The sequence below is a fragment of the Platichthys flesus genome, chromosome 23, assembly GCF_949316205.1.
Source record: "Platichthys flesus chromosome 23, fPlaFle2.1, whole genome shotgun sequence".
NCBI classification, from domain to species: domain Eukaryota; kingdom Metazoa; phylum Chordata; class Actinopteri; order Pleuronectiformes; family Pleuronectidae; genus Platichthys; species Platichthys flesus.
In genome coordinates this window covers 13,858,501-13,871,336 of record NC_084967.1, presented here as the reverse complement: position 1 = coordinate 13,871,336, position 12,836 = coordinate 13,858,501, and the positions used below count along the sequence as shown (strand labels likewise).

The following is a 12,836-nucleotide window of genomic DNA, read 5'->3' as shown; positions in this document are numbered from 1 at the left end:
TGGCACTTAGCGAGACGTCAGACTCCGCTCTCTGCTCCGAGCTCACACCTCCTCCTGCACCCAACTCCCCACTTTGGACAATTTTCTCCCATTGTAAGATAACTATTTGTGTCAGTCAGCGGGCGTGGAGCAGAACTACGCGAATGTACGTGGCTGTGTAAAGCGACAAATCTCCCTGAATCTTCAATCCGGTAAACTGAAGTTACATTTTAAATTCTCGATGAGCCTTCAAAACCACAACATCCGGTTTGATCTAGAAGCTGCTCGCACCCTGGATTGTCACGGTGCCACATTTTAATGATGTGTTTTTTTTTTACCGCGTGGCGACTGATGTGTTACTTTTTGTGTTGCGCTCTCCCCTGCTTTGTGCGTTTGCTTCTCGATTCTTCTCGATGAGACCCGGCTCCAGCTCGTCCAATTTTCTAAAGATCGGAGAAGAAAAACAGCTCCCGCCTGTCAAATGAATTCTTTTCTTTGCACGTTTAAAATTAGCTTTGGATTCTATTGAAGAAAATTATTTGTTTTGTGGGGAAACAACATCAAGAGAGACAGAGAGGAGAAATCTTTAATTACCTTCATCTGTGGAAGAGAAACGATTTGTGACTGACGGACGGGATTTGATCTGAAAATGTGTTTGTGAGATCTGTGGGGAGACGTGGAAAACAGCCAAGTACATTTACTCAACTAAAGTACAACTAACGGGTACTTTACTTGATTGTTCTACTTCACAACATATCAGACGGGAAATAGTCAGCTTTTAACTCAACTACATAAATTTGACATCTGTAGTTTAAGATTGTTCATAAAACTGGAGCTTCTCCGAAATGTAATGTCTTTCTCTTCCGCCAAATTTCATGGAAATTGGTTCACTAGTGTTTTCCTGAAAATAATAAAACATTTGTCACAGGGTCGTTCTTTCTGCCATAAGAATACTTTTGATACACCAATGATATTTGTACATTCTGTTCTGCACAGTCATGATAGTGATCATATCCCACCACGTTACTTATTCCCCCTCCCTCCCCCTCCAGCTGAGCCCTGTCCGGAGAACGGCCGCAGCCCCGGCTCGGTCTCCACGCAGCACAGCTCCCCGCGCAGCGACTTCACGTACGCCAACAGCACCGGCATCAACCCGCCGGCCAACGCCTGCGTGGGCAACGCGGCCTCTTCGGACGGGACGTCGACCCCCAGCGCTCAACCCAGTGACGTCATCATCAACAGGAAGGAGAGCGAGGGCTTCGGCTTTGTCATCATCAGCTCGCTGAACCGGCCCGAGGCGCCCGCCGCTAACAGTGAGTCCTCTGCTTGTTTCAGTGCGGTTTGATGGAGGGAAGTAGATTCTCGTGCATCATCAGTCATCGTCTCCCCACTGTTTAACCTCGGGGGGGGCTAAACCTCACGTGAACCCTCTCAGACACACATCTAAGATGACAAGTAATCTTTATTTAGTGTCAAGATAAACCTCAGTATACGAGAGGAGGTCACGACTCATTAAATAGTGAAGCACCTCTCTTTTTATCTCCTGAATTATGCACACCCGCCCACGACACGTCAGTCACACACATCTCTGCTGCTGCCGAGCACCAGTGCATCGCCCACACACATGGGAGAGAGAGAAAAACCTGGATGCCTTACATAAGCCTGGGGTGAACCGTAAAACCAGAGAGACAGAGACACACTCAGTCAGTCAGGGAGCGAGCGAGCGCAGTGTGAGCACACGCAAGTGTAATCCGCCAATCTGCTGCAGAGAGCGCGTCCTCACCTGCAGCGTGTTGCGTTCGATCCCCCCCCCCCCCCCCCCGACAGCTGTGCCCCACAAAATTGGCCGCATCATCGAGGGAAGCCCGGCCGACCGCTGCGGGAAGCTGAAGGTGGGAGACAGGATCCTGGCGGTGAACAGCCAGTCCATCGTCAACATGCCACACGCCGACATCGTCAAGCTCATCAAGGATGCAGGCCTGAGCGTCACCCTGAGGATCATACCGCAGGAAGGTGAGAGAACACGTGCACACACACTACACACTACACACTACACACACACACGTTACAGAGGAGGGTCTGAAACTGCAGGACTTTGCGTTGACAGTGATTTATGACAGTAATTGAACTGGCTCGGTTAAATCAAAGTTGTTATATAAGTTTTGCAAAATCTGATTCTTTTAAGATTAACTGTCACTTTCATTCAATAAAATTGTTTTCTTTAGGTCTCAAACTTCTCGTCAAATCTCAAATTCAACACTTTATAGTTTTTATGATTCGTTTTCACTGCCATGTTTGAGAAAATACGATTAAAAGCCAACTTAATATTTACGGGACATTTATGACCTCAGTCTTTAGAGCTACATTAAAGGAACCCAATGGAGATATTGACCACTAGGGGCACTAGTGAGCAAAGCTTTTATTTGTAGGTCAACACTGTTCGTTTTGTGAGCAGCTCAACCAACAAGACTCGTACAAAGATGGACGACATGACAGCTTCCCAAAAGTGAAGCCAAACCGTCTCAATCGCCATGTCATGATTTCTGGGTTCACTTTTGGGTAGTGGGAGGAAGTGGAGACACGTCCTCCATCTTTATTCACAGTCCATGATCAACTTAGCTTTACAGTTGATTTACAGCAGTTATAAGCTGGTTGTTATGTCTCCAGGTTGCGTAACAAATCCAATATCGCAGGTTTTACCTTTTTTAAATGGTTGAAAAAGTTTGAAGAAAATTGTGATATGATTTGTCTTTTCATTATTCTCATCCCAGAAATCAGCAACCCCCCCTCAGCCCACAGCTCGGAGAAGCAGAGCCCCATGGCGCAGCAGCACAGCCCTAAGACGCAGCCCGGCAACGTGGCCTCTGAGCCCAGCCCGGCAGCCACGGAGCTCAACCCCTCTGTCGGCCAACCCAACCCGGTGCCCCATCAGAGCCCTGTGACCCAGCTGCCCGCCCCTCCGCCTCCGACCTACGTCCACGAGAGCAGGTGAGACGCAGCTTCACAAGGAGGCCGGGTTACAGAGCGCGACACCTCAAACAGTTACACAGCAAACCCGTCTCATCCTGGTGCTGCGTTAAAGTCATGTTTTGATTTGCTGACACAGGGAAGCTTTTTTATAGACTCGTCCTCTGTCTGTCTCTGGGGCAGAACATGGTAGAGGGAGTCACTCTACTCCCTCTGCCTCCTTTCTCTCTCTCCCCTTTCTTCCCTTTGTCATTCTTTTCGATATCTTCCTGTGTTTCTTTCCCCTTTCTTTCTCCTTTCTTTCTGGAAACTTATCCACCAGTTTGTTGCATAACATCACTTAACTCTTAAGGCGCTAAATTATTTACCGAAATTGCTTCTTTTATTGAGATCCGCTGAATATTCTACAAAGAAGTGCAGGTGTCCAGAATCCACAGTGTCATTGTCTTTTCCCTCTGCTTCACACAATGAATGAGTCTCTCTGGGATCAGTATCAGCAGCCAATCAGAGACTTTTGGATCCCAGACAGGAAGAGGCCATGTTGTGCTTTTGACTTCATTTGGTCAGGGTATCATAAACGTCTGATACATGCCCTCGACCAATCACGAGACTATCTCAGCTGTCAATCAAGACGACTGGAACAGACAGAAACCATCTTTAAGATAAATTTATTTGATGAACAACTTATAGCTTTGGACCATGTCCCGTTAGCTAACATGGAGAAGGCAGGGTGGATGATCTATACTGCAGCCAGCCACCAGGGGGAGATCAAGATGAGTTGGCTTTAGGTTTGAAAAGCTTGCATTTGGTCTGTTTTTATAATAGTGTAGTTTGGTGGTTTTCATTCTGTTAAAACAAGCCGACTCTGTCCTGGTGACCCAGCACCACGAGACTTAACCGTGACAGGTGTAGGAATCCTCATGGACGTTCCTCTGATCCTCTGATAGTTACAGGTCAGAAGTGAAAGCCAGGCAGGACGTCAAACCGGACATCCGGCAGCCGCCGTTCACGGATTACCGACAGCCGCCGGTGGACTACCGGCACCCGCCTGTGGCCGACTACCGGCAGCCGCCCACGTTGGACTACAGACACCCGCCGCTGCTGGACTACAGACAGCTCGCCACGGACACCAGGCAGTACATGCCGGATTACAGAATGCCACCAGTTCAGGTGAAGATGTTTTCCATCATTGTGCTGGTTCTCCTGTGGGGTCGCAGAGGAATTGAGTTTTTTTCCACAAGCAGTAACCAATACTGGATTTCAGAGACCAGTTAATTGATACTTAAAGTAGCACTGGTCAATAGTGTGTTGTGGAAAATTTCTATGAAGCGTTTAATTGACTTTCAGCTCATAGTTTTAGTTTTACCATTTTGGTTCAGTCTCACTTTGCTTATCAGTGTTTTCAAAAAATGAGCCTTTCAGCGCTCTCTGCTGGACAAACAGTGTAATCATTATAACGTTTCAAACTTATTTTCTGTATGTCCTTATTGCAATGTGGTATTTCCACATTAATGCCAATAGATTCTGAGCTTATCTTAGATCTGCTGATATCAGTCCGCCTCTGCTCTGCTCATAATTTATACAGCATTAAAATGTTAGTCTTTGTTCCCAGTTCAAGGCTTTTCAGTGTACTGCCTCTAATGAAGTTGCTGCATTCCAAAAACTGCCATAAATTGTCATAGCGAATGCAAGACCTTCTATAAACATTATTATTTTTTATTTAAGACAGATTTTATTCATGTCCTCATCGTTTTTGCTGCTTTTTCAATGTATTCAAATCTCTGACTGCCAGCTTCCTTCTGAAAAGTTTTTTTCTTTAGCTGAAACTAAACTACACTACTTCAAAACTCACATATAGTTTTTTAAAGTACATATTTCTATATTTTATAAGTTGTCTCTCAGCCAATGGGAAGTCAGGGATAGACACTAAGAAGTGAAATATAAAACTTTACACACTATATGCGGTCATAGTCCCATGTCCTATGTTCTGTTGAGTCTCATCCTGTCCCATCATGTCTCAGCTCACACAGGACTTCGACTTCTTCACGGTGGAGCTGGACAAAAGTGTGAAGGGCTTCGGTTTCAGCATCCGAGGGGGGCGGGAGTACAAGATGGACCTGTTTGTCCTGCGGCTGGCGGACGACGGACCGGCCATCCGCAACGCAAGGATGAGGGTGGGTTCTGATGACGTGATTTATTTTAAAGAAAGCCTGTACCTCCACCGTTTTAGAGGTTAAACTGCTTTCTATCTTTGTGGATTACATGGCAGACGCTCCCTTTAATTGTCTGATGTTATCAAAACTCGGAGAGGGTTTGTCCTTTTGTGGTTTTTCAGAAGTTTGTCTCCTCCCAGAAGTTCCTAAAACTCAGTGCGTTTAGTTACAGATAATATTCAGACAGATAAAGAAAGATAACGTGTTTAAGTGGGACGACTTCAATTCTACTTTGATGTTTGCAGATCTGCACAATTCTCTCTCTCCTACAAAGCACAAGACTCCACTTTTACATCCCCTTCATTTCCTCCTTGTGCTTTGCTGGCTGCAACAGAATTCCACAGTAGCTTTTCTCTACTTGTCGATGTTGGTTTACTACAACAACACATCGCTGTCGGTCTTCTGCTTCCTCTTTCTCTTACTTGTATGTTCCCCGATCTTTACGTCTGCGGCTCCGATAGCTCAAGTCTGCTCAACAGTCGTTATCTGTAATGAACCCGTACAAGAAATGCCCCCATGGGAGATATTAGTTCACCTCCTCAGTGGTGTAGTCGATGGAGTAAACTGAGCCCAGTTGCAGGAGGAAGAAGAAGAGGAAGAGGAGGAGGTGGGAATCTATCTTCAGCTTGAGTTCAAGGAAAGAAGCTGCCAAGTCGTCTGATCAGTGGTGAAAGGAACAGTTCAAATCCTCCAAGTCCTGAATCCTACTCATAGTAAATTAAAACATATAACATACTTGAGGAAAAAAACTGAAAGAACATTTGTAACTTTTGTAAAATATGCACTTTTATGTTATTTTTGAAAAGTCCAAATTTCACTATTAAATATAACATAATTTCCTTGGCGGAGGTGATAAATTAAAAGTACTACATTTACTAGTACTATATTTTCCCTAGAAATGTTGATTGTTTGAAAGTACAAGGTTGTACCTGAGTAAATGTACTGAGCTGCTTTCGATGAACTGCTGCTCTGATACAGAAACTCCACTGATATGAGTCTGGAGCAGATTCCAGAGAACAAGGTGAAGAGAACACTTTGATCTCTCCTCCGACCCCCCTCTGTGTGTGTGTGGGTGGATCAGTCTGTATTTAACTTAAGTACATGTGATACGCTGGTTAGAAATCCCCAGAGATGTCTGTCACTTTGGATCTGAGCGCGTTATTAAGATGCAGAAAAGCCACAAAAAAAACCACTTGTGCCTCGACTCCCCGCCGTGGCTCTGACATTTTGAGTTCAGGCCAAATGGTTTCTCCTAGACCGGCTCAACAGGTTCTTTGTCTCATCTTCAAAAGAAATGTAATTTGTCCCGAGCTGCCGTAAACCAATCACAGCAGAGGAGCACTAACAGTTTCTAACAAGCTCCAAGTGCCAGACTGGATCGTTTTAAGAAGATTGTTGTGAAGTGATTGGTTGTTGGACATCATCGTTGAGTGGATCTAATTACCTCCTCTCAGCTTTGAGGAGGGAGCAGCCCCCCCCCCCCGCTCCACATTCACACATCGTCCATCCAACTTTATTAAAGATGAAAATGAAGGCTCTCTCTCCTCGGCTGTTACGAGGTGAGGATTAATGAGGGAGCCGTCCTCCCCTCCCACCTCTGTCCAGACCACTGTAAGGACACCTAATGAATCCCCTGTCTCCACTCCAGTCCACTCCTGACTTTCAAATTAGCCCGACCATTACCACAGTACTTCTCCATTTGTTAGCATAATTAGCCCGGAACGTTTTGCCCTGTTACCCATGAATCCCCCCCCCCCGTCTTGAGAGCGACTGGAGGGAGGGATGACACTTGACCCGACCTCGTGTACGTCCGGTAGCGTCCAGGGAACCAAGCTAAACTCTCCAGTTGATGTTTTATTTGCAGCTGACTGTGCAGCTTATTAGAATTCATCAGGGCGTCTTAATACGTTTCCTAGCTGCTCCACAGAAAGGCGTTTGCCATAATTCCATTCAAATGACATGTCGGAATTACGGCTGAAGTTAATTAGAGCTGACGGCAGCTCCTGACGGGTAATGCTTATTAATGCCCGCAGAGGCTCACGGGAAAGCAAATGAATTATGGATCCATATTGATCTTTGTAAATCACTGTCGTCCGCAATAAAAGAAGCTTGTTAATTTTTCTATTTGGAACGTGCCACCCGCTCGTCTCCAGACCCGCTCGCTCGTAATTGGCTCGGTCCTCGGTTCCTTAAACAGCTTCATTAAATTGCTCATCTCACTGGTGGCCCTGTGCACGTCCCCAAGAGGCTCGTGGGACAAGATGGCAGCTAATATAGATGTAATGGTATTAATTTGGTGTTGCTGTCAGTCACACCTCGCTCAAATGAGCTGGGCGACAGTTTAAAGGACCAGTGGTGGTTTGGATTTTAGAGGATTCATCAGCAGAAGAGAAATAACGATGATATCAATGTTTTTATTATATTATAATCCCCTGAAACTAAGAGTCACTATGTTTTCGTTACCACGGAATGAGCCATTTATATCTACATCATGAGTAGGGGGTTTCTACAGGAGCCCAGAGTGGACAAACCAAACCCTTTCCTTGTTTTTACATTACTTGAACTCTACCATAAGCCTTACGAACCCCTTAAAATTCTATATTGGTCTATGCCCCTAATGAGGCCTCAAAAGTAATTTTAGAAATTTGATTGAAGACTGGAACATCCATCATCCATTGTGCAGGGGACTGCACAATCCCTAGAAACACTCCTGTTCCTCTCACAGGTGTCAGTCAAGTTCCTCCAAACTCAGAAAACTTCGTCTTTATCCATATCAACCTGCCACAACTGTAAAAACAGCTCCGTCAGACAGTTTCCACCAAGTTAGAAGAACTAAAAAGCTCTAAAACTGTGTCACCCGCCTACTTTACATCCAGGTCGGGGATCAAATCATTGAGATCAATGGCGAGAGCACCCGGGACATGACCCACGCCCGAGCCATCGAGCTGATCAAGGCCGGAGGTCGGCGTGTCCGTCTCCTCCTGAAGAGGGGGACAGGGCAGGTCCCAGAGTACGGTTAGTACCAGAAACTTGCTTTGTCCTGACGATCATGTCCTTTAACTCTTAAGATGAATCACTGTCTTTCTAATATCACTCTATAATATCATTATTCTAGCATGTACCTGATATAACTTCTCTTTTAATACACTCATTATATTCTGTGTCTAATTCTATGTCTTTTCTATCTGGACTAACACTCGTTTATCTTCTGTCCATTTCAGTGATCTATCACTAATTGATTGGTCTAGGTTGTTACTTCCCCTTCTATAGGAATGGTATCTTCCAGTCTCTCCATGTGCATGAAAAGTGACAAGCATGGCTCCCCCTATTTCTTCCTAATGGGCCACTCTAAAGACACGGTTTGTGACCATCCCGACGTTTCTCTCTTCCCTTTAACCCGGGCGTTCTGTGCTGTGGTGTGGTTTGTGTTGTTGTGTTGTTGTGTTGATGTAAACAACTGTTCAAGATGCACTTTCATATCCAAACCGCTTGTTTTATGACCTCGGACGGTTGAAGAGTCTTTTGCCTTTCCGCTCTCAGATTTCTCTCCCAGCTGCAGGATGTTGTAAAACTCCCCCGTCTTGACTGGGAGATCAATCAGCAGCTACCTGCAGCCGCACAGATAGAGCAAATCGAGCGTTCACCCTGAGTCAGCCGGAGGAGACGAAACGTAAAATATCCCGGCCGATTATTTACCCCTGTGAAATATCCGCGTAGCTCGAATTGAGCATCGGAAGGGGGACGTTTACTGGTGTGACACTGCAGGTGATAAAACTCTTAGTGCGTCACTCACTCCTGTTGCAACCTCCCACTCAAGGGAAAGACATTTGAGGCGGGAGCACGACACCACTGAAGCCCAAAAGAGACACAGGTTCATGAGCGATTTGGCCTCAGAGTCCTTAAACACAAGAAACGCACTTTGGTGATCTTGTCTCCCTCCTCCTTCGGGCCAGAGATTTAATTTTTCTGTGTGAAGTGTTTTTATACTATTTGCCTTGAGGAGGCCTGACGTGCACAGGGGGAGTCTTACTGTGGTCATCCAGGAGACACAGTGCTCCATCATCACAAATCTTCTGTGGTGTTTCAGCTGCTCTCCAAGTTACAGGTGTTTTTTAACCCACACGCTCTGTTCCGCGTGGGCTTGAGTCAGCATTTCATCACTCGGAGTTTACAGGCACTTTATTTGCATAGTGGAAGGTTAAGCAAATCATCTATGGAGATTAATTAGGCCATTTAAAACATTAGCATAATAATGTTCAAGGGAGCGAGTTATTTTCGCTTCACGTTCATCGAGCTGCGCTTTTCAGGAAACGGCTAAAAGCGAAAACAAAGAACAGTGTTTTGCATAAAAGGCAGACGGCTGTGTGCACGTGCATGGCTGTGATTGCGTTGCCTGTTTTTGTGTTGCATTGTGTGGGGTTTTTGTGTGTCTGTCACGTGTGGGATCTGAAGCTGAAGGGCACCGTATTTATCGAAGTCCTTCTACTCTACATCAAATTGACACGACAGCAAACTACAGAGTGACATCAAATAATGAATCACACCCCTAAACGGTGATGAATTCGGTCAGGCTCTGTTGTGTCGCCGCTGCTCATCGAACTGAATACAACTGAACGGTGGATATTACCCATGAGCCCCGGCTTCCTGAACACAACTGATCTGCTGGTCAGCGTCACTCTGTCAGTTCCACACGTCTCACAGGAGATCGAACCCACTCACTAAAGTTACATAGAGCAACAGCAGACGTTCAGGGTGAGGACTGGGAGTGGGAGAGGAAACATTCTCATTTTCTTACTGGTAATCGTCTGATTACTGTGGTCGATCCAAGAAGAACAGACGGATTAAATAAATGTTTACTTTTAGGGCGATGTAGCTCAAAACCAGATCATAAACTTCCCATAATGCAACTTTCATCTTCCTTTAGATAATCCTCGCAGAGTAAACATCTGTCTGACTCCGGGCCTGAAGTTTGTGATGCTGTCGATGTTACTTGATTCATTTCCTCAGACTTCAGAGGCTGCCTTAAAGCAACATAAGATATTACATATATATATCAGATATAACAGTATCGCTGTGACTAAAGATTCTCTCCTTTAACATATGGAATTAAAACCAAACAGCCTCTATATGGATGAAACTACAAGAAACCATAAAAAGAAAAAGTTACTGAAGTGAACTGAAAGCACATTCGTAGGTGAGGATTTTCAGGCCCTAATCAATATATTTTAACAAAAACACAATGGAAAATAATATCTGTACTTTACGACCTGCCCAGACACACAGTCAGCATGAAGCTGGGGAGCCTAGTGGAGCATTGAGCTGCTGAAGAGTCAGATGTTTCCCTCTGGAGTCGCTGAAGTGCAAACTGGGATTAAAGGAGATGCGAGTATTGGGAGTTGTGTTCATCAGGTGGACACAAACACTCCAGAGGAATCAATAACAACAGATCAACGTCTTTTGATGAGGATATGTAGGTGTTAAAACTGTCCAGACAATCGGGTTCAGTCTCTCTCTGGAGTTTTTGTTTTCACAAAGCAAGAGATTCACAACAACAGGAAATTGCCCAGGGGCTTATGGGTATTATTCCCACTGCTGAAATCACGTGTTTTGATTTACAACACATCAACACCAGCATTTGCTTTTAAGGCCATAAGGTCTTGTGTCTCTTGGTAATGTTTCCTGAAGTCCAGCATGGGACACACACACACACACAGGACCCAATGGATCTGATGTCCCTCCCCGTGCAGGACAGAAGTTCCTGTGTCCTCATAACGAGACCAGGTTCCCGTGTTCCTCCCTCTCAGTCCTCTATCTCATCTGCTCCCTCTTTATAATTGGGCCTCCCGGCGCCGGTGCAGTTAGCCCTGACCTCTGCCCCCTGCCCAGCCCTGAGAGTGACTGATGGCCGGGACTCATCAGTGCAGAAGCGGAAGCCAACAGTCCGTGAGACTGGAAGGGCGAGCTGTAGATTCACTGCAGCTGGATACACTCCTCTTCAGGCCTCAGAGAGAGGGGGGGGGGGGCCCTGAGGGTTTTTCATTCTCACTAAAGCACCACCCTATTGGGCACATCATCCATTTCATTAAACCTGTTTTCGATTTTCCGCCAAGGTTTGAGATTGGCCGAGGCTTTAAAGAGAGCAACGGGAGGCAGATTGATGTTGTCTAAAAGTAGAGTCGCCCTGTGACACGCTCTGAAGTGGGTTGTCGTGCTGCGCTGATATTTGCTTTAATGCTTTTAGCTTGTAGAATAGGAAGGATTGCTGTGGTGATTATTTTTGTTTGGATTTATTGTTTGGTTTTGCAGTGGCATGAATGCAAGCTTTTAACTTTGACTTGTGCACGTGTATGTGTGTGTGTGTTTGCGTTGCTTTGGTATTACTGACTGTGTGTGTGTGTGTTCCAGACAATGCTGCCCCATGGGATGCTCGCCCTTCAGCCTCCCCAAGCCTGTCGGAAGTAGCCCCTCCCATCGACAGCCTTTCCATATCATCGCCTTCATCTCATCTTGCCCCGGCCTCCGACCCACCTCACCTGCTGCCTCTGGATGTCCCTCGAGACGCGGGGGCACGGGACGGCCGGACGGAGCGCTCAAAGAGCCCCCACAAGGCCGAGCTGCTAAACCCAGATCCGATCGGCCAGGGGAGGAGAGCGGCTTCAACCGGGGGCAGCGGCAGAGCGAAGAAAGAGGGCGGCAGGTCCTCCCGCAAGGGGCACCGGGTGCAGCCCACTACTGAGGGGGAAGGGGGCAAAGAGGGGCAGAGTGGGGAGCTCAAAGCCTCCAGGAGCACCAGAGGGAGGTCCAAGGAGAGACCGACCGGGGAAACCAGAGAATCCACCCACTCTCCCAGCTGCTCCAAGCTCCCGCACACCAACGGAAACAGCCGAGAGGACGTGGAGCGTTACGGCGTCGGGTGGCAGCAGCAGGTGGAGTCGGAGCAGTGCCAGCCCAGGCCCAGGGACCGCAGCCTGGGAGAGAGCCGGCCCAGTCTGCCCATCAAGACCACCAGCAGCAGCAGCGGCGGCGGCGGCGGCGTAGCAGGGAGGAAGGTCACGGTCTCTCCCGGGCCCTGGAAGATCCCTGGGTCGGACAAGCTGCCCAGCACGCTGCGCACGGGCACCTCCACGCTGAGCAGATAACACCGCGGCTCCGGGCAGACGACAGGGGCCACACTCATCTGAGCTACACCACCAACATCTGGATGCCCCCCCCCCCCCCACTACCCTCCTGTGCTTCTTTATCTCCCTCCACCTTACAAAACCACGGGGCGGGCGGGTGGGGGGGGAGCAGGGGGAGCAGGATGATCTGGACCTCGTGTTTTTAGAAGTTTATTTATGATACTGTACTCTAAATTATTTTGAGAAATATTTTACACCCACCACCTTAAGAACTGGTAAACCATTTTTTGAAGGAAAAAAAAAATGGAAGAGCAAGTAGAATGTGTGTGGCAGGGGCAGGGGGAAGGGGGGGGATCATTCTGGGGGGGTACAGACTTTAAAAAAAACTCCTCCATGGACAAACATGCAAATACAAACCAACTCGACAGGAAGTTGGATCTTTTTTATATATCTTCGCAGTGGAGTCTATTTTATGAAGCAGAATGTGCAGAAGAGGGTTTGCCTGTTTTTGACGTGAGCGAATGGAACAAAGTGCGACAGCGGAGATGATCAACAGAAC

General features: G+C 46.9%; 1 protein-coding gene across 10 annotated transcripts in view; it reads left to right on the top strand.

Moving 5' to 3' along the window:
* Positions 1-12,600, top strand: part of magi2a (membrane associated guanylate kinase, WW and PDZ domain containing 2a) — a 164,039-nt gene extending 151,439 nt beyond the window's left edge. For 5 of the 10 annotated variants that reach the window (XM_062383103.1, XM_062383101.1, XM_062383104.1 and 2 more), the window contains 7 exons: positions 1,032-1,292; positions 1,807-1,992; positions 2,751-2,967; positions 3,894-4,116; positions 4,968-5,120; positions 8,036-8,174; positions 11,565-12,600. In XM_062383103.1, coding sequence (XP_062239087.1) covers positions 1,032-1,292; positions 1,807-1,992; positions 2,751-2,967; positions 3,894-4,116; positions 4,968-5,120; positions 8,036-8,174; positions 11,565-12,298 — 1,913 coding nt within the window. In that variant the 3' untranslated portion in view covers positions 12,299-12,600. Of the gene's footprint in view, positions 1-1,031; positions 1,293-1,806; positions 1,993-2,750; positions 2,968-3,893; positions 4,117-4,967; positions 5,121-8,035; positions 8,175-8,407; positions 8,519-11,564 lie in introns of all 10 variants that reach the window. The other 5 variants (XM_062383108.1, XM_062383110.1, XM_062383102.1 and 2 more) reach the window with 3 other exon arrangements.
* Positions 12,601-12,836: the final 236 nt, after the last annotated feature.